Source organism: Mercenaria mercenaria, chromosome 11 (genome assembly GCF_021730395.1).
Source record: "Mercenaria mercenaria strain notata chromosome 11, MADL_Memer_1, whole genome shotgun sequence".
Classification (NCBI taxonomy): Eukaryota; Metazoa; Mollusca; class Bivalvia; order Venerida; family Veneridae; genus Mercenaria; species Mercenaria mercenaria.
In genome coordinates this window covers 81,142,981-81,167,862 of record NC_069371.1, presented here as the reverse complement: position 1 = coordinate 81,167,862, position 24,882 = coordinate 81,142,981, and the positions used below count along the sequence as shown (strand labels likewise).

General features: G+C 36.8%; 2 protein-coding genes across 2 annotated transcripts in view; one reads left to right on the top strand and one right to left on the bottom strand.

Moving 5' to 3' along the window:
• The window catches only part of LOC123531189 (plexin domain-containing protein 2-like), a 103,798-nt gene extending 82,557 nt beyond the window's left edge, over positions 1-21,241 (bottom strand). The window contains exon 1 of the mRNA XM_053518236.1: positions 21,091-21,241. Coding sequence (XP_053374211.1) covers positions 21,091-21,178 — 88 coding nt within the window. The 5' untranslated portion in view covers positions 21,179-21,241. The remainder of the gene's footprint in view (positions 1-21,090) is intronic.
• Positions 21,242-21,347: 106 nt separating this feature from the next.
• Positions 21,348-24,882, top strand: part of LOC123531188 (uncharacterized) — a 59,171-nt gene continuing 55,636 nt past the window's right edge. The window contains exon 1 of the mRNA XM_053517909.1: positions 21,348-21,430. The gene's annotated coding sequence lies outside the window, so the exon portion shown is untranslated. The remainder of the gene's footprint in view (positions 21,431-24,882) is intronic.

Below are 24,882 nucleotides of genomic sequence, written 5' to 3'. Positions count from 1 at the left end.
ATCTGCGTTGTTATCTTTCTACAATTTGGACATTCATTTGCTGCTATATTCAACGTCTGGTCATCCGGTCTGCATCCTGTCATTATGATCTGTAGTATGCCTCGGTAATCCACATCATCAGTCGTCTTTAGTGCCCCTCTCGAGCCTCTGTTGAGTCGACAAACCCGCCTACTTCTGGTCCCGTCCCGGGTATCCGTCGAGAGCCATACTTGACAACAACAAGAAGTATGACCGGTGTCAGATCCGGTAAGTTGGTAAGTTGGTTAAAAGCAATGTAAAAACAAGATAAAATCATGCTGTCGACGTAGATATCCATAAGTCCAAGTTGGGTGCAAACTCTTCTGGTTCTCAAGTCGTGGCGCAGCTCATCATGTAGACTATCGACGAATACGTTGTACACATCGGCAGGATGCATTCCGGATGATTGTTGTTCCCTCTCTACGGCCACACTCCACGGTTTTAGTCATGTGACGCTAACTAGGTCGAAAATATAAAGACAATATACATGACCCAGTTAGCGCCATATGTGCCCTCTCCACGACGTGTACGCACCGGGGAGCTCGGAGAAATTGGAATGCTGCCCTCCAACTAGTCAATTTCAAGTCTGAGATAGAATCAACCAATCAGCAGTCTTGGAATGCTGCCCTCCCACTGGTCAATTTCAAGTCTGAATAGAATCAACCAATCAGCAGTCTTGGAATGCTGCCCTCCCATTGGTCAATTTCAAGTCTGAGATAGAATCAACCAAACAGCAGTCTTGAAATGCTGCCCTCCCATTGGTCAATTTCAAGTCTGAGATCAGAATCAACCAATCAGCAGTCTTGGAATGCTGCCCTCCCACTGGTCAATTTCAAGTCTGAGATCAGAATCAACCAATCAGCAGTCTTGGAATGCTGGCCTCCCATTGGTCAATTCCAAGTCTGAGATACAATCAACCAATCAGCAGTCTTGGAATGCTGACCTCCCATTGGTCAATTTCAAGTCTGAGATCAGAATAAACCAATCAGCAGTCTTGGAATGCTGCCCTCCCATTGGTCTATTTCAAGTCTGAGATCAGAATCAAACAATCAGCAGTCTCAGATTGCTGCCCTCCCAGTTATCAATTTCAAGACTGATATCAGAATCAACCAATTGGATGTAGAGTTTTGAGACTGATCTCTGAAGTATAAGGCTATTATCAAGATGACGAGTCTGAACCTTGGTTAGCATGAATTTTGACTATGAAGTGTCACCAGGAGGGGTAGGAAGTTGCCAATTACAAGGGCCATAACTCCCAAATAAATAATCCAAGCCAACAATATGCACAACTAGAAATACCAACCATCACTGTGAAGTTTCATTGAAATCTGGCACCACAGGGTTATGGGTATGAATTGTAGACAAGTTAAATGTGGACAGATGGACAGATGAAGAAGAAGGCAAGAACAGTTTGTCTCCCTTGAAATAAGAAGAAATAATTAATGTTTCTGTAGGGAAAAAACATGAACAGGAAATGAAATAATCTCTAAAACCATATACAGTTTGTGGACCGTACAAAAGCAAATGTTCTTCAGTGATTATAACCTTAACAGAATTAAAAACAATTATTGACTTAAGAATTTATCTTATTGCAAAACATAAAAATACTCGTAAAATCACACTTTAAAGGTATACTGTATACTAGACACAAATTTCATTATTGAAAATATGAACAATCAATATGTGTAGTTTATGTAAACATAAAATTTACAGGGTTTTTCAGTACTATGCATTTCATTAAAAATAGTACAAGCTGGATATCTATATTGCTAATTACAGTATAAATATGAACTACCACTAAAACAACTGGAAGTTTTTTTAACAACAGAATGTTACTGCATGACATTTAATTATGAATGTAGCTACACATGAACAATTTCTTTAAAAGTGAAGTTAAAAACATTTGATGAGGATTTTCTATATCCTGAATTAAATATCTGATGATAAAATATTTCAATGAAAGATGAGAACTGGATACAGTAAAACACCGCTCGCTCGAGCATCGATGACTCGAGTACCTGGGCTCGCTCCAGCAATGCATGTGATCCCGGCCGATTTCCTTCTATTTTCTATGTGAAATTACCATGGCTGGGTCGAGCATTGGTAACTCGATCACTCGAGCATGACACCTGGTCCTTGTGTATTAATTTAGTCCTTGTTGCTTTTGGCAAACTCGAGCAGAGGTGTAAAATTTTTCACACCTTCAATGGTCAGAATATATCGGTTAATTAAATATTTCCACACGCCGTGAGAATTGCGTGGTCTATTCCACGACTATCCTAAATGTTTGTTTGTCGGTATATTTGATCTGATAATGAGATAAATTCTTGATAAAAGGTGGAAGAAAAGTTTTATTGATCAGCAATCGATCAATTACTGATTACTGAAAACTTCTTTTTTTTGGGATCGAGAAGATTGTTACGAGATCTTAGTATTTTAATCAGCAGTTGTTTGCATGCAAATTAAGGAAATAATATAGCCTTTTCCGTAAAATTGAGATGATAATTTTGATATGCACTTGCTGATAAATAAAAATAAAAAGTCTTAGTTGTTTCTTCACATGTGCCATTTACAAATTACTTACTGAAACGTCTATCATAGATAACGTTTGTAATACGTTTTTTTTTGAAAACGTCACAAGTATGTTATTATTACGTATCACGGTTTACTCTGCAAATGGTCCCGATGACAATTAGTATTGGTAAAACAAACTTCAATTTTCTTGGTATGTTGGTCAATGTTTGGGTCGCTCGAAACCATGGATAACTTGAGCATTTTGCTCATCCCCTTGCGACCTCGAGCGAGCGGTGTTTTACTGTATCTATAAATCTTCAAAACGTTTATGTAAAATATACAGCCCAAAGAACACAAGTCGGGCAAGACACAATAAACAACTAAACAATTACTTATAGCTCTGCTATGTACATTTATACCCCAAGGCATAGTAGGTCCAAGTAATACCAACAGTAATTCGACTGTATATCACGAGTTCTGCAACATTACAGTTTTATAGTGTTAAGAAAAAAAGATTTTTTTATGACAATGCAAAAAATTTTTAATAAGCATTTCTTCTGTATGGCAAATTGACAATGGGTGGATTTAAATCCAAAACAAATATAGACCATACTGCTTGTTCAATACTTAAGTTACAACATGTTACAAAAAATCAAGTTACATGTACATGTAGAGTGAATGAAGTTTAAATTACAAGCTTGTGAACAGGAAGGACTATTTTTTAACCTAGATTTATAGGTTGGCAAGACAGTGACTGAAGGAAACCATGATAAATTTCATATATTGATTGAACAACATTACTTGTGAACCAAAAATAGATTTGTCGAGGATCAAAAACAGTTCACCTCGGGTAGACTTATCGGGATAGACGTAAATAAAACGTGACTTGCTACATGTGTCACCTGACAATAACCAAGTATAGCATATTTTAAAGATATAATAGGTAATTCTTTACCATAAAGGTTAATATAAACAAGAGCTGTCCGTAAGACAGCACGCTTGACTTTTCTCAGTGCTTGACTCTGAATTAGAGCTTTGCCAGTAAAAAGGGTTTAACTCAATCAAATATCTAAACAGAGTTATGGGGATTGTTTCTCCTGGTGTAGACTTTGATAGAAAATACTTATAAGTCAAAAGCTTTGAAAGTAACAGAGATATTTGAGTTTATCAAAAACTTTAACCAAAAAATTCTAAGTTAAAAAGGGTCATTACTCTGTCAAAATTAAAATCAGAGTTATGGGGATTATTTTTCCTGGTGTAGACTTTGATAGAAAATAACTATTTTAAGTTTCAAGTCAATAGCTTTGATAGTAACAAAGATACTTGACTTTATTAAAAACTTTAACCAATGGCGACATACATGTAGGTCCCATTTCCTTCACTGATGATTGAAATACTGCATTTTCTGCCTTTACACCTGACATAGTGAAAAATTTTTCCTTTTTGCATGAAATAAATGTTTGATCAATGTAAGAGGTATTTTTATCTAGACAATTCCTTACTGTGCAAATAAAAATTAGAAATCTTTTCTTTATTTGCTTTTTCTTTGACTTAACATATAATTAATGCTGTGATTGTCCCCCTTTAAAAGGCCACTGACCACTTCCACAAAATATATACAGGCTGATTACATCAAGAGATGAAGCCTCAAGCCAATCTCAAAAACCTACCAGACACTGAACTTTGGTAAAGATCTTTATATCTAAATTTGACACTGACGTTATGATGGTCATCTTGCCCTAAGGACAAGGATAAAACAAGGAAAATAGCTCTCTCTTTTTTTTTTGTTGTTAAAGGGTCATAATGCCTGTCTTAAAAATGTGGCTGCCATATTTTTTTGTTTTGAACAAAAAAATGTCACTTTTCCTGTTAAACCTCAATTTTGTTAATTTTTTTCTCAAATATTTGTCATAGGTTTGAATATTTCTTTAACATAGTAGTAGCAATAATTGAATTCATTGTTTTTATTACCTCCCTTTGTTGCTTATTGAAGTTCAGTAAGTTTAATTAAAGTTTCTGGTATGATGTAAAACAAGATTCAGTTATTCTTACCCTGGTACTCCAGCTGTAACTTATCATCTTTACTGAATACATTATATTGTATTAACAGTTTTCAAGAATTTCAAAGCAGAGCTTTTATAATACTGAGTATTCCATATTTTCTGTAATTTCGATGTACACATCTAATAAATATTTACATTCATTTTCCCTGGAAAAAAAGGCCAATCACAATAATACCTGAACCTAAAATCCTGTATCTTTCAAAGAAGATTGTTAAAAAAATTTAATTTAAGAAATGTACTTTCAGTTTACAGAAGTTAACCTTTACCATGCTGAACACGATGATTCTGCCTTTGCGACCAGTGTAGATCATGATCTGCACTGTTCGCTATTCAGCCAGTATCTTTTTGGTAAGCACCCCTTTTAACAGTTTTAACAGTTAATGGTAATGTCCAAATTGGAAGATGGACAAATTCATTAAAGAAATTTAGCAGGGTAAGGGTAATTTCTGTTTTGTTTAGTATTACAACATGACTTAAAACTTTTATAACAAGAAGCTGCGTTCAATAAACGCTTGATGCACTCGGTGGCATCCTTGTCAATACAAAGCAACCTAAGTCCAAAACGAGGTCAAGTTCAAGGTCAAACTGAGGTCAGGTGATGTCTGAAGATGAGGAATGGTCACAGGTTACATCTGCATTAGTATCAAGTCATTCTAGTAAGGGGTATTGATGCTAGACAAAACGGTCCCATTTGGTTAACCTCGTACGGATGGACGGACGAACGAACGGACGGACAGGACAATCACTATATGCCTCCCGCATCAGTAGATGCCGAGGGCATAAAAACTCACTTGTCAAAAGAATACTGTTCAATTCATAGCAATAAAATACTCTTTTTTTGACAGGAAAACTAACATTAAATAAATTAATTGTCAACTCAGCGCAAAAAGTGTGTAACTGCATTGAAATAACAAAGCACTTATCCACTTTTTGCGCCAAGGTGACAAAATTCTGATCTCTAAAGAGGTTTTCTTCAGCGGTGGTATTCTTCAAAACATGCAATCCTGAGAATGAAATACCAATGTAATGTGACAAAATTAGCCTAATAACTAGAAATTTGTCTACAACCAGAGTCGTACTCAACACATTCAATAATGGCAATTATTTTCTCAAGAATATTGTGCTAACTTTTTATGCGTAAAAAGCTTTAGAATAAGGAGGAATTTTCTCCTGGAATTGTCAACTCAAATCTTAATGAAGAATAAAAAATACACATCTTTAAAAGCACAAGAGCACTTCATTTTGGAGTACATGTGTATTTGTTTTTAAAAACAATACTGCGAAAATTTTTCTAATGAGGTCAGTTCAATGTCCTTTGCGAAGATAACGCCAAAACAGAAGAACTATAATTAGCTTTTGCTAGAAAATCTTGAGTTTATATTGTGATTTTCTAATACAGTACGAATGTAGCAGCAATAGAGCTTTGATTTAAAGTTTCATAAAGCTTCCAACTTTATATTAACTCTTACCCTGCTAAATTTCTATAATGAACTTGTCCATCTTTCAATTTGGACAGTACCATTAGCAGTTAAAAGATACTGACATGATCATGATCTACACTGGTCCATAGGCAGAATCAGTCATGTCTAGCATGAGAAGGGTTAAAACAGATGAACAGCTGTCCAAATAGAGGTAATGCATTACTGCATGGTTTGATAATCACTTCTTTTGTTATTAAACATGCAATTAGTCACAGCCATAAAGGGAGGTAATAAAAAACATTAAGTTTGATAAAACCTTAATGCTTATATTACGCTCATCAGAATCCTGACCTCAGACAACTAATAAAGTAAACAATTATCATAACTAGGATTTAACAAGAAATAAATATTTTCTTGTTTATAACAAAAAATTTGGCAGCCACAAAATAAACAAAAGCATTATGAGCCTTTAATAACCAAGACTGATTTATATGGCAAAGATAGGTAGAAAGGATTTTGATGTCTAGAACTGAAGTCTGCAGGTGACATGTTACAAGAGGCATGCAGGATGGAGCCCCTGCATCCTCCAAACATTATCATGTATGTATAGATAGCGCTGCCTCAGAAAACATGATAGTTTCTTATCTCCTTCTTTCCTTATCTTGGCAACTCTTCTTCCATGTGTATCATTATAAAAACCAACTTTCACAAAATCCGTGTAATATATATACACATCTTTATGTATAAAATATATCATCACCTCACCAGCCATTTTAAGTTTGTCAGCTGGCTGTCATCTTCGAAGAAGCATGAAATTTTACCTAGTAACCTCAAAATATGTAAACCAGTTCAGACTTACACTGAAAATGAGATTACAGGAAAACTTTCAGAAACAAAATTACAGATGATCCATCAAATAGAACTGAAAGATTCAGCAAATTCTATTTGTCACAGCTGAAAACCAGTAGAAATACTAGAGTACGCGATAAATTCATTCTAACACTCTCAATTGATAAAATCTATTTAGACCTATACACAAATGGAAATAAATGAGGCCTTGATTTCATTAACGGCCAGGAAAAACATTTCCTTTCCAGAATATACCAGACGGGCTTTAAAGATGAACTATCAGGATTTATACTTGAGATGACAGTAGTATATCTTTAAGTCTCTCACATCTAAGAAGGTCTTGAGGATTCTGTCAGTAAATCCTTAATGAAAAGATAATTGAGACTTCAGTTCAAAGCTATTGTATCTACATAATTACCCCGGTATCTAATTTTACACACTTACAACCCTTACCCTGCTTAATTTCTATAATGAACTTGTCCATCTTTCAATTTGAGCCATGCCATTAACTGTTAAAAGGGATGCATACAAAAAAGATACTGACTGAATAGCGTACAGTGCAGATCATGATAAGACTGCATGGATGCACATTTTTTATCCAAAAAAAAAATAAAATTTCATTATCTGCATTGGAACTTTTTATAAGAATGCATCGTGTTTGCATTAATTTTAGAATTGGTAGCCAACAATTACTAAGGACTAGAAGTCAGGCATATCTGGCCAAACAGACTTGCAGGACTCTAGCTTGGCCGAATAATGTTTAGTATCAACCTTGCACCCCTCCCCTAATACAGTCTTGCATTGATTTTATGAATACTATAATTAGAATTTTTCTATCATCGCTTTATCAACTAAGATAGCGGAAAAGTCGAAAAAGTCGCACAATGATGGCGGTTCGGGTGACAAGCAACTATTTTAAGTTTGAAGCAAATTCCATCAAGTAATAACTGAGATAAAGTGAGAGACATTTAATAATGCATCAGAACTTCAACCAAGCTATGGAAGCGGACATAAATGCATATACGAACACAAAAATGCATAATTATACGATTGTTCTCTATATACTTTTGTATAGTCAAGCTAAAATTGTCTAAAAAATACTTCCTGCTTGTTAAATGTTCAACAATAATTGTAAAATCCTTTCAAATCAATGTTTACAACTGACACTCTTTCAGCGTCATGTTTCTGTTTGACAACATACATTTGGAAGATGTTGTTTCCCTTGCAAAAAGTTTGTTTACACAGACAGCGATTAAAATATATGTCTTAAATGTACACTTTGTGTAACAAGTATGGTTAGAAAAGTAAAGGTACATGAAAATGCTTTGCATTAAAAATCTTAAGATTTTATTAATTTCCTGAAACCTGTTTTACCCTCGACTTTCTTGTTTCTAAAATGGTGGGGTGGACGTTGGGGTGGGGGTGAAGAATAACCCCCAGTGTCAAAACATTACCTTTATAAACATTTTGGATAACATTCTAAATTAGAATGTTAGCATTCTCAATTCAAATTCATTTAAATAACAAAATTCTATTTTTCTAAATGATGCATGTGTATTAACCTCCATGGAATATAAACAGTTAAACTTACTACATATAATAATATGCATCGTCAATGTCAGAACATCTTAAAAATTGAGACATACAGGACCTGCATATAAACTTTTGATTTTGGGCAGTACCACTTATTATTCACTAAAAGTTTACTGACTGAATACAGTGAATAGCGGACAGTGCATGTCTTGATCCGACTGCATGGATGTGCAAACTGGTCAAGATCTTAGTAACACTGGTCACAAAGGCAGAATCAATCGTGTCCAGCATGGTAAGGGTTAATTCCTTTAAAAACTTGACCTAGAGGAAATTCTTCTAGATTTAGTATGATTTATATAATACGACATAACAAAATACATGAACCTACAGACAGTTATGAAAAAACAGGTGATATACCTAACGAAAATCTGAAGAAAAAACTCATGTGCAATACTGAATGTCTTTCTGAATACTTTCAAAATACAAAATGACGTTGTTACACCTGTAACCTTCAAAATAACAAGGCATTAATTTCTCATAGTGTAATAATCAATAACTGTTCTAGGTATTCTTCAAGGAAATTTATTGGAAATCGCTTTCCTTTACCTGACTATTGATTTGGTATTATGTTGTAACATATATGCATGTTTGTAATATCTATTTCAATACGACAAAAGCATTAATATTTATATGCTTTCAAACAAGCGAAAGAGCTGAATCAAAAGCCAAGTTTTCTAAGCTTATTGTAACCAATTCTGATAAATCAAACAAAGTCAGTAATGAAAATTACGACAACGTAAACTTAAATTTTAACCGTATGTCATCATCTATAGAATGGTTCTACACTTTTTTTAGTAAACCAAAAAAAAAAGAAATATGACCTTGTATGGTGGTGACCAATGGTACTTTAGACCTAGATATCCTGTAAAGCAGCTTAACCTTTACCCTGCTAAATTTCTAAAATGGACTGGTCCATCTTCTAATTTGGACAGTATCATTAACTGTTAAAAGGGGTGCTTACCAAAAAGATACTAATTGAATGGCGAACAGTGCAGATCTTGATCAGACTGCATGGATGTGCAGGCTGACCATGATCTACACTGGTCGCAAAGGCAGAAGCAGTTGTGTCCAGCATGTTAAGGGTTAAAATCATTCTTTGTATTAAATACTAGGTACATGCAAAAAGCTTTACCAAAATTTTTTTCGAAGTTAAAAAATGGCACAAAATTTTGTCAGTTTAAGTGAGAGTTATGGCAGTCTTTTCACAATGCAAAAAAGCTGTGAAGAATCTGAAAACATTCAGTCAAGCACTTCCTGAAATACAGGCTCACATGGTGACACAAAACTAAATTCATCTAAATTTTAAAGTTAAATAAAAATCAGTCAGCATTAAACAACATGCAATTAAGATGTAATTAAGATAATTAAAATGTCTTCTGAACAATATAATTACACAAATGTCAGTATCTGACGTAACATATGATATTTAATACCATTTAATTTTTAACTATTATCAATTCTGCCGTATACATTTTGGTAAGGCACCGAGTACTTAAAAGTAACTGGTGGACAGACCCTGCATACTACAAAACGAAAATTAAAAACCACCACAAACACCCCAAAAAGCTAAATACAATCAATAATACATATTATTTTCAATTAAAAATAATATAATTTATTTTTGCGATGGAAGCGTCGTATGTTGCTATGGTTATGGTCACTAGGTGGCGCGGTCACGTGATAAGCTCGTTCGGATTCATTCATGCAAGGCCATACGCAGATATTCGGTCTTTCCGGTGAACGTCTTCGTGCAGTACACATCGCTGCAATTTAAATAAGTAAATATCGAGTTGCATCTGACTATCTTTAAGCTGCAATGCCTGGCAGAGGAAGAGGGGTTAAAAGGAAGGCCACTTCTCAACGAAGGAACGATGATGGGCAAGAAACTAGGCTTACACAACCAGATCCAGGTAATTTACGTTCAGGTTCTGTTATAAATTTTGAAGAAATTATTACGGCAGCGGGTATCTTGCCCGAGGGGTGTGGTGGCAACGTAAATGAAAATGCCTTGCGTCCAAACACTAGGTCCAGAGCGAATCGTACATGTAACGAGTCTGTAAATGTAGATGAACAAGAAACTCGATCTAGTGCAGGAGCTCAAATAAACCTTTCCGACAGTACGCAGGGTATCGAACCTTTAAGTAACGAGTCACATATTTCGGATAGTCGGGACGAAATTATTCCTCCCTATATTCAGTCTCTAGGCAACCTTTGTGGTTCTGACGCTGCTGCACGTGCTCCTGCTAGTCCGGAAATTACACGTTTGTCGTACGATGACATAGCGGCACACGTGCCAGCAGCTATAAAACAACAAATAGCTAGAGGCGAGTATGTTAACCTTGCACTTTTACTAAAGGGCGCTGTAGAATTGGCAGATTATTGTCGGCCTAACGGTGGACTTTTGCAACTGTCTGATAACGGCACACTTGAAACACAATCAAAACAATGCAAAGAAAAGGTTAGTTGTATTGAAAAATGGTCGGACGCGTTCTTGATATTTGCGTCTATTTACCTTTCGTCACATGTAAACAAAACTTACGAAATTTTGCATTTATATGTGGATTATCCGTGAATGCGCGGCCAAACAAGGCGGCTACTCCTGGCGGGAATACGACGAACAGTTTCGTCTCAGGCAAGCATTACAGCCCTCGTCTTGGGCTATGATAAACAACGACTTGTGGTGGCGTTGCGTCCAATTGCGTCCTAGTCCTATGCCCGAACGGACGCCCGTGGCGCGAAGTCGTAGATTATGCCGTCAGTTCAATGAAGGCCGATGCTTATGGCCTGAATGTAAATTTACTCATGCATGCTCGGAGTGTGGCGCCTCACATTCAGCGGTAAACTGTTATACAAAACCGCGCACCGAAAAAACGTTGTTTCAGACTAGTAACTCTTCGTACCCGAGGAAAAGTCAGTTTCAATACAACTCCCGAGGCAGCTTTAACTTCAGAGGCCGAGGCCGTGGTGCCTATAGGGGTTCGAACCTCTACAGAAATGCAAACAGTCGACAGTAAATCTATGTCTGTCCGCAAAATCTAGATGTCATTAATTTAGCAACTACACCAATTAACATTCTGGCTTTATGTAGATATATATCATTGTATAAACACAAGCATTCATCCTCTCTGTTAAATGGTTTTTTATCGGGTTTCAGTATGCATTATTCAGGGCCCCGTAGAGCTCGAGAATGTAAAAATCTCAGATCGGCGTTGCAAAATCCAGGTATCGTACGAGAAAAAATAAAGAAAGAAATTACAGCCGGTAGAATGGCCGGTCCCTTCTTTGAAAAACCCTTTCAAAATCTTATAGTTTCACCTGTCGGGCTTGTACCTAAAAAAATCCGGGAGATTTCAGGTTAATTCATCACCTGTCCTTTCCCGAAGGTGAATCGGTCAATGATTTTATAGATAGGAAATTTTGTTCGGTGAAATACACCGATTTTGATGAAGCAGTAAATATGATCCAGGTTTTAGGTAAAAACTGCAAACTCTTCAAAATGGATCTAAAAAATGCATTTCGTTTATTACCTATCAGAAGTAAAGATTTTGAATTGCTGGGTTTAAAGTTTCAAGGTCAATATTTTGTCGACAAGGCTCTGCCGTTTGGTGCAGCCGTCAGTTGTAATACATTTGAACAATTTTCAACATTTTTGGAATTTGTGGTTAAAAGCAAAATGACGTCAGGACAGCTCATACATTATCTTGATGACTTTCTGGGTGGGGATAAGACATTTTCTTTATGCAAAGCATTGATGGTCACTTTCACAGAATGTATGGAAGAGTTAAGTGTTCCGTTAGCAGAGGAAAAAACCGAGGGACCTTCCGAAATAATTGTGTTTCTAGGTCTCGAACTTGACTCTATAAAAATGCAGGTGCGTATCCCGTCTCAAAAAATTGAAGAGGTGGTGCAAAAAATCCAGGAACTTCTTAGCAAAAGAAGGCCACGCTGAAAGAAATGCAATCTATTATAGGGTCGCTCAATTTTTGTTGCCGAGCTATTGTCGCCGGCAGACCTTTCTGCCGACGATTGATTAACGCTACCTGTGGTTTGTCAAAACCATACCAGCACCTGAGAGTCGGACAGGGTATCAGATTAGATTTAGAAATGTGGTTGTCATTTTTTAAAAATCACAACGGCGTCTCGGTTTTTCACGATAGATTTTGGCTATCGAATGATGACGTGCAATTGTTTACGGACAGTGCCGGAGGTCCTGGGTTAGGTTTTGGCAGCTTTTTTCAAGGTCATTGGTGCCAAGCAAAGTGGCCCGAGTCTTGGAGAAATCAACACATTACGGATGACATAACAGTTTTAGAGTTATTTCCCATTCTGGTGGCAGTAGTCATTTGGGGCCATAAATTAGAGAACAAAAAAATAAAATTTAATTGTGATAATGAGGCCGTCGTTTGCATTTTGAATTCACTGACTTCTAAGTCTGAAAGGGTAATGTGTGTACTCAGGGCCTTGACCTTGAAATGCTTGAAACTTAACATCTTGTTGAGGGCCAGTCATGTGTCAGGCGTACATAACTCTATCTGCGATGCTCTGTCTCGTTTCCAGGACGCCAGATTCAGGAAATTAGCTCCGGAAGCCGACAGGTATCCTGCCCTTGTGCCCCAGCATCTCTGGACCATCTTCGAGCCACAGCAAAGTATTTAATGCAAGGCAGCATTGCCTTGAATACATTACGGACATATGATACAGCTCTCAGTGCGTTCCATACTTTTAGGATGTCCTACAAATTAGAGTCTTGTTGGCCCACCAATTCGCAACAGGTGATTTTATTTATAACTCACTGTTTTGAGCTAGGTTTGGCATCAAAAACGATTAAAACGTACATTGCCGGCATAACTTACTTCCATAAAGCTAATGGGTGGGCTGACTTTACGGGAAATTTTGTAATTGCGAAGCTTTTAGAAGGGTACAGCCGTATGAGGAAATCGGTAGATTTGAGAGCACCTATAACAAAACGGGTTTTAGCTATTTTAATTCCGGAACTCCCCAGGATAACCTTTAGTCTGTACGAAACGAAACTATTCACTGCCATTTGGGTCCTAGCATATTTTGGTCTATTTAGGGTGAGCGAACTTGTGATTTCCTCCGCTGTAGGGTCGTTTGATTGCCTAAAGTTTGAAGACATAACTGTACACGACCACTACATATCCGTTAGATTACTCAAACACAAAACTAATCAGCGTGGCGTGCCTACCATTCTTCAGATTCCCGAGGAACGCGATTCTATGCTATGTCCGGTCAAAGCCATGCGCGAGTTCTTGGAAATAAGACCAAAGGCAGACGGACCTTTATTTTGTCATGTCGATAGTAAATTTGTTACTAGGTATCAATTTACAGCGCTTTTATTAAAATGTGTCTCTAAGGCTGGGCTAGCACATAATAAGTTCAGGTCACATAGTTTTCGGATAGGTAGGGCATCGGACCTGTCGGTGATGGGATTAGCGCCTTCTGACATTAAAGCTATGGGTCGTTGGTCCTCTGATAGCTATAAAGTTTATATCAGGTAATCAATCTAGTTCAGTGTTTATATTATTTTCACAGATATCTGGATATTAGGGGATTCCATTCCATTCTGGGCCGGCGTCCGTGCAAAAGAGACAAAGAAACAGAACTTAAAAGCACCAAGTCAGAAGATCATAGGTTGGTGGGGAATAAGGGGTATGTCGTGGAATGATTTCCGCCATTCAATCCAGTGCAATGTGCTACTTATGAAGAGCCCGGATCTTTTATTCATCCACCTTGGTGGTAATGATTTAGTGTCCATGTCCCTAACAAGGTTAAGAAATACAATCAAACGCGAACTACGGTACTTACGTGAAGCCATGCCGGATAGCGTCATTATATGGATTGACATTTTACAACGTCTATCATGGGGAGTTCCGGACTCTGAAATTTCTAGAATTGAGTCTAAACGAAAACGTATTAACCGTTGGGGTAGACAACAGGTACAGTTGCATACCCGATCAGATACATTATGTGTGGATATAGACATCAAAACCCCGGGTTTTTTTCGCCAGGACGGGGTTCATTTGTCGGACGTTGGATTGGAATTTTATCTCGATTCCATCCGGGATTCAATGTTAAAGTACCTTTAAGTAGTCGTTTTGTTACAAATGCCTTCATAAATATAAAGGGTTACAGTATAGATCTATCAAACGGGTTAAATGTATCTGTAGAATTTTGGGGAAATAAATTTAATTAAATTTATTGTGGCGGAAAATTTATTTTTGCGGGACGGGCGGGCATGCGCATACGTTTCAATCATTATGAGGTAAATTGCGGATCGATACTTCACTTTGGACGACTAAGGTCGCAGCTCCATTGGTGGTTGGAAGCCGCCATTTACATTAAAAATTTTGACTAAAATATCAGTTTTTGCCATAACATAGATCGGATTAATGTTATAATGACGTAAACGCTTGGTCCGTTTACGGTACATATAGTGTGCACGTGCTCCGTGTGGTCCGTTTTTCAAGTGCTGATATAAACCGCTAGGTCGGTTTAGTTTTGTGAACTGCTAGGTCGGTTTAGTTTTGTGAACCGCTAGGTCGGTTTAGTTGCGTATACTGCTGGGTTGTGCACGTGCTCTCTGTGATTATTAGTCAACCGCTAGGTCGGTTGCGTGTATTTTACTGACCATGTTAGCGTACGTGAACTAGGTTTTGCCCATAACTACGTAGCGTAACTCCTAGTTGCACGATAAGTTCGGCAATTCTAAGTAGATAATAATCAAACAACATGCGCTTGCTTGCTCGTCCCGCAGCTGGCCGGTATTGGTACAACTTGGGTTATCACACAGCTCCTAGTGTAATTTTCATCGCGGCCATTTCTGCCATCTATCAATAAATATATCGTCGTACGTGCATATTCATACTGTTATTTATTTGGTGCGAATGTTATAAATATCGTACATAATCAATCATTAAATTTGGTAACGTTTTTATCTGTGTTCCGTTTTCTTGCTTCTCTTAGTCATAAAATAATACATATTATTTTCAATTAAAAATAATATAATTTATTTTTGCGATGGAAGCGTCGTATGTTGCTATGGTTATGGTCACTAGGTGGCGCGGTCACGTGATAAGCTCGTTCGGATTCATTCATGCAAGGCCATACGCAGATATTCGGTCTTTCCGGTGAACGTCTTCGTGCAGTACACATCGCTGCAATTTAAATAAGCCCACCCACCACACCCTTCAGATTGTATAAATGTTTAGTTTATGTAAACGAGCATAGAGAAAGAGTAATTTTGCAATATAGAGACCATATAATGTTATTGTTAATGAGTCTGGTTATTATTACTTGTAAAACGTTTGTTTGAAGTGGTTAAAACACTTGTTTGAAGTTTTGTTAAAGTTAACTAATTTATATGTCACTGTTGTATCTGGACAAAGTACTGCTGTTGGAATTTTGTATGCTTGCAGATTTCACCTTGTTATCCATATGGAACTATATTATGGGAACAGCTATGCACGTACGATGCTCACCTAGAAACCAATAATAGACTCATGAATAGACTGTATGCTTGGCTACACAGCATTAACTCCGCTCAACACATTTCAAACAACCGGCGACATGGAACGCCAATGTATCAATGAACAGTGTTTAGCTGCTATTTACGGAGTACGCTGGTTTCAATGGAGTAGTTTCCACGCAGAATTAACTTTTATATTACGTCAAATAATAACTTTAGTATGCTTGGCTACACAGAATTAACTCTGCACAACACATTTCAAACAACGCAATGTATCAATGGGAATTTACAGAGTACGCTGGTTTGGACAGAGTAGTTTCCATACTGAATGAACTTCAATAAATTTACGACAAATAATAACTTTAGTGGCAGTCGTTAACTATTGCCAGAACTGTGTTTAATAGTATAGACAAGATATGCTCCGTACAGATTCACCTCGGGTTTCACCAGTCACAGCCGGAAGCTGCGCAAGGCTCTTACTAGTTGCGCTTAGACAGAACATTATATGCCAGGAATGGAAGTTTCAGAGACAGTTAAGTCAGGTTTGGGAAACCTGCAACATTGCTTTTGTTTTTATTTAACGATGTGACTTTATTCATATTGTGTGTTGGGACAAGTTATTTCTATATCAGAGATTTTGTATTACCGTAATGAGTGCATTCATTTAAATATAATTATGTGACATTGGATGACAGGCCATACGGCAACTCTAGGTTACGCCATGAGCCAGTGAACATTATAGACAGTGTTTGAACGGGTTAGGTAGCCTGTAATATCTACGAATAACTTTTTAATATGTTGTATTCGTTTCTGATTATTAAGATATTGTGTTTTTCTATTACAAGTAACTTGGCTAAATAATACAATAAGTCGCGATGTAAGGGATCTCCGGCTGCGGGATCGGCGAGCATGCGTATTTCAAATATAAATGCTTTAATGTAAATTGAGGTTCAATACTTCATTCTGGGCGGCCAGGTGCACAGCTCCTTTGGTTGTTGGTAACCTCTGTTTACGAATTTTATTCAGTACTTTTTAATAATATTTAAAAAGCTTTATTCTAGCTAAAGTTAGGTAAATTGCGGATCGATACTTCACTTTGGACGACTAAGGTCGCAGCTCCATTGGTGGTTGGAAGCCGCCATTTACATTAAAAATTTTGACTAAAATATCAGTTTTTGCCATAACATAGATCGGATTAATGTTATAATGACGTAAACGCTTGGTCCGTTTACGGTACATATAGTGTGCACGTGCTCCGTGTGGTCCGTTTTTCAAGTGCTGATATAAACCGCTAGGTCGGTTTAGTTTTGTGAACTGCTAGGTCGGTTTAGTTTTGTGAACCGCTAGGTCGGTTTAGTTGCGTATACTGCTGGGTTGTGCACGTGCTCTCTGTGATTATTAGTCAACCGCTAGGTCGGTTGCGTGTATTTTACTGACCATGTTAGCGTACGTGAACTAGGTTTTGCCCATAACTACGTAGCGTAACTCCTAGTTGCACGATAAGTTCGGCAATTCTAAGTAGATAATAATCAAACAACATGCGCTTGCTTGCTCGTCCCGCAGCTGGCCGGTATTGGTACAACTTGGGTTATCACACAGCTCCTAGTGTAATTTTCATCGCGGCCATTTCTGCCATCTATCAATAAATATATCGTCGTACGTGCATATTCATACTGTTATTTATTTGGTGCGAATGTTATAAATATCGTACATAATCAATCATTAAATTTGGTAACGTTTTTATCTGTGTTCCGTTTTCTTGCTTCTCTTAGTCATAAAATAAATAAAATCATCAGACCTATAATAAAGTTGACACCTTTAACAAATACAAACTTTATCCAAATAAGTACAACTCTTGGCAAACAAATGATTTTAACTTTTACAAACACAACGAAATAATGCAGTTAACCATGTGTTATATAAATTCAAATAAAAAATGCTTAAACAATGTAAAAAAATGTGTATTAATCATTAAAATAGACTAAATGAATCTACATGTATATTATAAAATTATAAATGACCTGGCCGGCAACAGTCAAAACTACTGCCCAAGGTCTGAAGGACCAAGGGCCAATATTTTTGACTATTGGTAAGCAAGTCATTCAATAAGTGCTTTATTACATGACATCACATTTTTTTTTCTTCAGTTTTATTTCAAATTTATGACTTATTAGCCTAAATAATGTATGTTGAATAGGGATGAAGTAAAGACTACCAATTTATATTTTATAAAGAGTCATGTACTGGTAATAAATATGTTAATAGTTACGTAACATATAGTAAGTCACTAGTAGTAACAGATGCCTGATATCCCTTGCAAGGAAAGTCAAAACTTCAAAATTTTCTAGAAGATATTAATCTCTTTCCAACTTTAGTGTAAAAACATTTCATTGCCTTGGGGCTACACTAATTTATCTGCTTCTTTATTGTTATACATATACAATAGTTTCACAATGAAAGGACAATCTTGACCTCTATCTCTGTCTAAATTTGTCTGTTACTTGTAAAATAAATGACAATAAAAAAACAAGAGCTGTCGGAGGACAGCAACGCTCGACTATTCAACAGCCTTGTCGACTGAATGAATACGAAAGTCGAAAAAGGGGCATAATTTAAAAAAAGCAAAATAGGGTTATGGAACCTGCATAGTGCTTATCAGCTCATGACAGTGGACAAGTGTGTGAAGTTTCAATCCATTCCCATTAGAGGGTACTGAGATACCAGCTTACATATAAGAATTTAACCCAAAACTCCTAAGTTTAAAAAGGTGCATAATTTTGTAAAATGCAAAGTTGAGTTATTGACCCTTTGCACTGCATGTCATATCATGACAGTGAACAAGTGTGTGAAGTTTCAATCCATTCCAATTAGTGAGTACTGAGATACCAGCTTACATACAAAACCTTAACCAAAAAATTCTAAGTCGAAAAAGGGGCATAATTTTGTAAAAAAGCAAAATAGAGTTATGGACCTGTGCAATGTAAGTCAGTTTATCACAGTGAATAAGTGTGTGAAGTTTCAATCCATTCCCACAAGTGGTTACTGAGATACCAGCTTACATACAAAACCTTAACCAAAAATTTCTAAGTCGAAAAAGGGGCATAATTTTGTAAAAAAGCAAAATAGAGTTATGGGACCTGTGCAATGTAAGTCAGTTTATCACAGTGAATAAGTGTGTGAAGTTTCAATCCATTCCCACATGTGGTTGCTGAGATACCAGCTTACATACAAAACTTAACCAAATCGGGACGCGGACGCGGACGCCGACGCATAGGCGAGTCCAATAGCTCTACTATTCTATGAATAGTCGAGCTAATGAGACATCAGTCTACATGGTTAATACACAGAATTATGTATTTAAAAGTAATTCTTAATATGGTTTTATATTATTTCAAAACAATACCTTCTGACAAGGCTAAGACTGCATATACAGCAATTTTATATTAGGCCATAATTAAAAAATTGTTTATGATAATGCAAAACAAATTCTTTTTGTGTGGGTAGGTAGGTAGGTAGGGATTTTTTTTTTGTGTGTATATAATTACATAATATTATAGGGGATATAGGGAGGGGGGGGGGATTTTTCATCTGACTGGCCAAGAAAAAGTTAGTTTGCAGCAATTTTCATGGGTAGGTTGTGTTACCCACAAACAAAATTTGATGTTTTTTTAATGATAGCCTTATTTTAACAGTATTCTCATACTAATTATTTGCTTAACAACTTAGCCTGAATGAAAACGTTCCCAAAGCAGAACTTAAAACTTACAGTACCATGTTTGAGTCAGCCTGTTTTTTATTGGACTTTTTGGAGACAAGCTGTATTCTATAAATTCCATAGCTGCTAACAAAAATCATGATGTCAACAGTATATAACACACACTTGACACAACCATGAATAAATACAGAAAAAATAATCAAAAATGAAAGTCAAAACAAAATGCTCATGTCCACTGAACGCTGATGATGTTCCCATTGGATGGAAACTGTAGGAAAAGCCAAGGTACGCTACGTTCTAATGTAATAGTAACATTGCAAGGTTAAAAAAAGTGCCTAACTCCGAAAAAAAATAAGCTGACAGAAATTCCCATGATATGTGTATACATTTATTCATGCTGATTAAGTATACCAAGTTTCATTTCAATTGGACAGACTCTGTAGGTGTAAAGTGTATAAGAATGCATGATAGATGAGCTGACAAAAGTTCAAACACTGTATTTATGTCTCCTAGGTCTTTGACACCATGGCAGCATAAAAGACTAAATTATTCAAGGTAAAATAAAATGGTGAATGAAATGAAATCATATCTATCCAGTGAAAAAAATATCAAATAATGCAATGTTAAAAGAATAACAGGCTATCGTAACTAGGATTTAAAAAAATGAAATATCTTAAAATAGGGGTACAAAAACCAGCTGCTCAGAAAACAGACTAGCAATAATAATATGCAGATTTTAATACATGTAGCTTGTACATACTGAACCAGTTCTATTTAATATTGTGTGCTTAACATGTTTTCTTTTGAGACGCTTTTATAATTCTGTTAAATTTGTTTTAATTGTTGTATAGTTGGTTCAAAAGCTCTTCAGAGCTTATGTTTTGTGATGTTGTCTTCTTGCCGACTCAAAATAAAACTTATTGTATTGTGTATTGTATGCTTTGCTGCTGTACAATATATTTCATACTGGCCATGTATACATGGCATGTATATATGAATAGCCTCCAATACATTTATGTCTATCACATACTTTTCACATTATCTTATGGGCAAATGATTAAATTTTCCAATAATAGCCTAATTTAATTATTAGCATTTATATTCCAAGAATACTCAGTTTGAGGTTTGGTGTTCCAAACTAGAAAGTTTTAAGATTCATATTTTAATTATGGTGTAGATTGTATATGAAAACTAGTTCTGTTTAGATTTTAAAAATGAAATGCTCTTATAACATTAGCTGGACAAAATATCAGGACAGTATAGTGTCCTTATTTTTTGTTTCGTAAGATGTTTACAAACACCATATACTGACTCATGAACTTATAAAATCCAATTTCACAGGTGTGTTAATTGAATAATTTAAAATCCGCAGATACGTGTAATGTGTTGGCATAGAATAACGCTAAAATCCAGAAAACACAAGACTAATACCTTCTGAAGCGAATATATGTGTCTCTGTACATAATATGATTAAAATAAAGGCTGTAAATTTAGCACTGTAAACCGTACTGATCGCCATATTTGTTGAGATTTGATACTAAGGAAGCCGACGGAAAGAACCGAGCATATCCGAAAAAGTACCTGTCAAATTAAGCTGGTACTTAGCTTTTTAGACCTGTCTAATGACCAACCGCTGAGAGAAGCAGGGCTAATTTGCATGCAACGGTTACAAAGAATTTGATTGGTTTAGCTCATCGCGTACGTCAGGAAGTGGAAACTTACGATGTTTTGAAACCACAACATACATTTTGCCATTAATTCTTGCTGTAAGGTAAATATTCAAGTGAAACCCTGTCAAATGAATAACTAAACTGTGTGATTTTTTAAGAATAATACACCGATTCATTTATTAGTGGCCAAATTCCATCGTTTTTTTTATTGTGATTTCGTACCCAAATATATTCGTACTAGCATAATTCGCTGGAACTACATGAAAAATAAGATTGATAACGTACCGCTTTGAAGAATGTTAGAAATGGACATGAATAGAAGACAAATGATATAAGTCCATAGTCATGCCTCTCATTTCTCAGCTTAAACTCACAAGACATGTGGACGCAGTGGTCGAGAGGGCTAAGACGCTTTCCTACGGAGGTGAAGGCCCCTGGTTCGAATCCTGGCTACTCCCATTGCGGTGTGTCCTTGGGCAAGGCACTAAAGGCCTGAAAAAAAATTCTTTGTTTCCGGTAACATGCTCAAAAATATTAGGGTAGGTAGGTCGGAAAACTTTTTTTTTAAAATTTTTTTATCAAGGGAGACTTTTTGGAAATTATTTTTATGCCCCCGAAGGGAGGCATATAGTTTTTGAACCGTCTGTCTGTTTGTCGGTCTGTCGGCAATTTTCGTGTTCGGTCCATATCTTTGTCATCGATGGATGGATTTTCAAATAACATGGCATGAATGTGTACCACAGTAAGACGACGTGCAGTGCGCAAGACCCAGGTCCGCAGCTCAGAGGTCAAGGTCACACTTAGACGTTAAAGGATAGTGCATTGATGGGCGTGTCCGGTCCATATCTTTGTCAACGATGGATGGATTTTCAAATAACTTGGCATGAATGTGTACCACAGTAAGACGACGTGCAGTGCGCAAGACCCAGGTCCGTAGCTCAAAGGTCAAGGTCACACTTAGACGTTAAAGGATAGTGCATTGATGGGCGTGTCCGGTCCATATCTTTGTCATCGATGGATGGATTTTCAAATAACTTGGCATGAATGTGTACCACAGTAAGACGACGTGCAATGCGCAAGACCCAGGTCCGTAGCTCAAAGGTCAAGGTCACACTTAGACATTAAAGGATAGTGCATTGATGGGGGTGTCCGGTCCATATCTTTGTCATCGATGGATGGATTTTCAAATAACTTGGCATGAATGTGTACCACAGTAAGACGACGTGTCACACACAAGACCCAGGTCCGTAGCTCAAAGGTCAAGGTCACACTTAGACGTTAAAGATCATTTTTCATGATAGTGCATTGATGGGCATGTCCGGTCCATATCTTTGTCATTCATGCATGGATTTTTAAATAACTATGCATGAATGTGTGACACAGTAAGACGATGTGTCGCGCGCAAGACCCAGCTCCGTAGGTCAAAGGTCCTAAACTCTAACATCGGCCATAACTATTCATTCAAAGTGCCATCGGGGGCATGTGTCATCCTACGGAGACAGCTCTTGTTTAGTCAAAAAATGATTACAAATAAGGGGGTTATGCCTTTAAAGCATCAGTAAGTTGACTTCTAACATCACTGGCCATGTTTAAAGCATAAAAAGTGCAGTTTTGCATCTTTTTGTTAAAAAGTTGAAAAAAAAAATTCTCCAAGGCCATAAAAACATCTAGGGTCGGGCCAAAAATTTAGGGTAGGTCGGGATACCGGAAACAAACATTTTTTTTTTTACGCCTTATCACGATTGCCTCAGTCGACCCAGCTGTAAATGGGTACCAGCAAATTGCTGGGGGTAATGTATAATTGATTTTAACTGTTCTTAAAATAGGGTCGCTCAAAAGCTCTACTGAGCTTATGTTAATTGTTTCACAAAGCGACGGTAAATAAAATTTTCCTTTACCTTTTACCTTTACCTTTACCTTTACACTTGAGGCCCTCACCTGGACTCCTAGAGTCTATTACCAGACTTCTAGACAACCTGTATAGGAGAGATCATCGTGACGTCACGCATTAACTCCTGTTTATGTGGTGGTGGGCAAAACAAATGTTTTTACATTGTGTATGGGATCGGAATTTTTAATTCTTAATAACTTTTTCGCTCATTTATGGATTTTCAAAATTCAAAAAGTTTTGAAATACAATTTTCTTATTCAGATATTTTTTTTTAATGAATAACTGTTTTAAATGACATAATTTTAATAGTGACGAAGTGATGTTCAAAACTTAAAGAAAAACACTGTAAGTGTAGTGTTCATAATTAATCCATTTTATTTCGAAATAATGATTAAAAGTAATTAATAAATTGCCTGTTTTATAACCTTTTCATTGACAGGGCTTTTTCTGGCCATTTTGGGAAAAAGGCCCCTGTGATTTTTGAGAATTTTCGACTCACGAATACGAACATATTGGGAAATATATGTACGGTTAAACATCCAAATTAGGAAAGTATTTCCATGAAAATGTGTCTTTTTTTTTTTCCTTGCGTGTCTTTCCGTGATTTCTACTGCTAATATTCATAAAAGGAAACTGCTTTATATTCAAATTCAAGCTGAAAATTCAATAAAATCTACAATACAATGGTTGCACCACTATAATTTGCAACAAAATAGGTCTAAAAAAAAAGAAAAAAATTTTTTTTTGTTTTTTTTTGTTTTTTATGCCCCCAAAGGGAGGCATATAGTTTTTGAACCGTCTGTCAGTCTGTCCGCAATATTCGTGTCCGGTCCATATCTTTGTCATCGATGGATGGATTTTCAAATAACTTGGCATGAATGTGTAACACAGTAAGACGACGTGTCGCGCGCAAGACCCAGGTCCGTAGCTCAAAGGTCAAGGTCACACTTAGACATTAAAGGATAGTGCATTGATGGGCGTGTCCGGTCCATATCTTTGTCATCGATGGATGGATTTTCAAATAACTTGGCATGAATGTGTACCACAGTAAGACGACGTGTCGCGCGCAAGACCCAGGTCCGTAGCTCAAAGGTCAAGGTCACACTTAGACATTAAAGGATAGTGCATTGATGGGCGTGTCCGGTCCATATCTTTGTCATCGATGGATGGATTTTCAAATAACTTGGCATGAATGTGTACCACAGTAAGACGACGTGTCGCACGCAAGACCCAGGTCCGTAGCTCAAAGGTCAAGGTCACACTTAGACATTAAAGGATAGTGCATTGATGGGCGTGTCCGGTCCATATCTTTGTCAACCATGGATGGATTTTCAAATAACTTGGCATGAATGTGTACCACAGTAAGACGACGTGTCGCGCGCAAGACCAAGGTCCGTAGCTCAAAGGTCAAGGTCACACTTAGACGTTAAAGGTCATTTTTCATGATAGTGCATTGATGGGGGTGTCCGGTCCATATCTTTGTCATTCATGCATGGATTTTAAAATAACTATGCATGAATGTGTGGCACAGTAAGATGACGTGTCGCGCGCAAGACCCAGCTCCGTAGGTCAAAGGTCCTAAACTCTAACATCGGCCATAACTACTCATTCAAAGTGCCATCGGGGGCATATGTCATCCTATGGAGACAGCTCTTGTTTTTT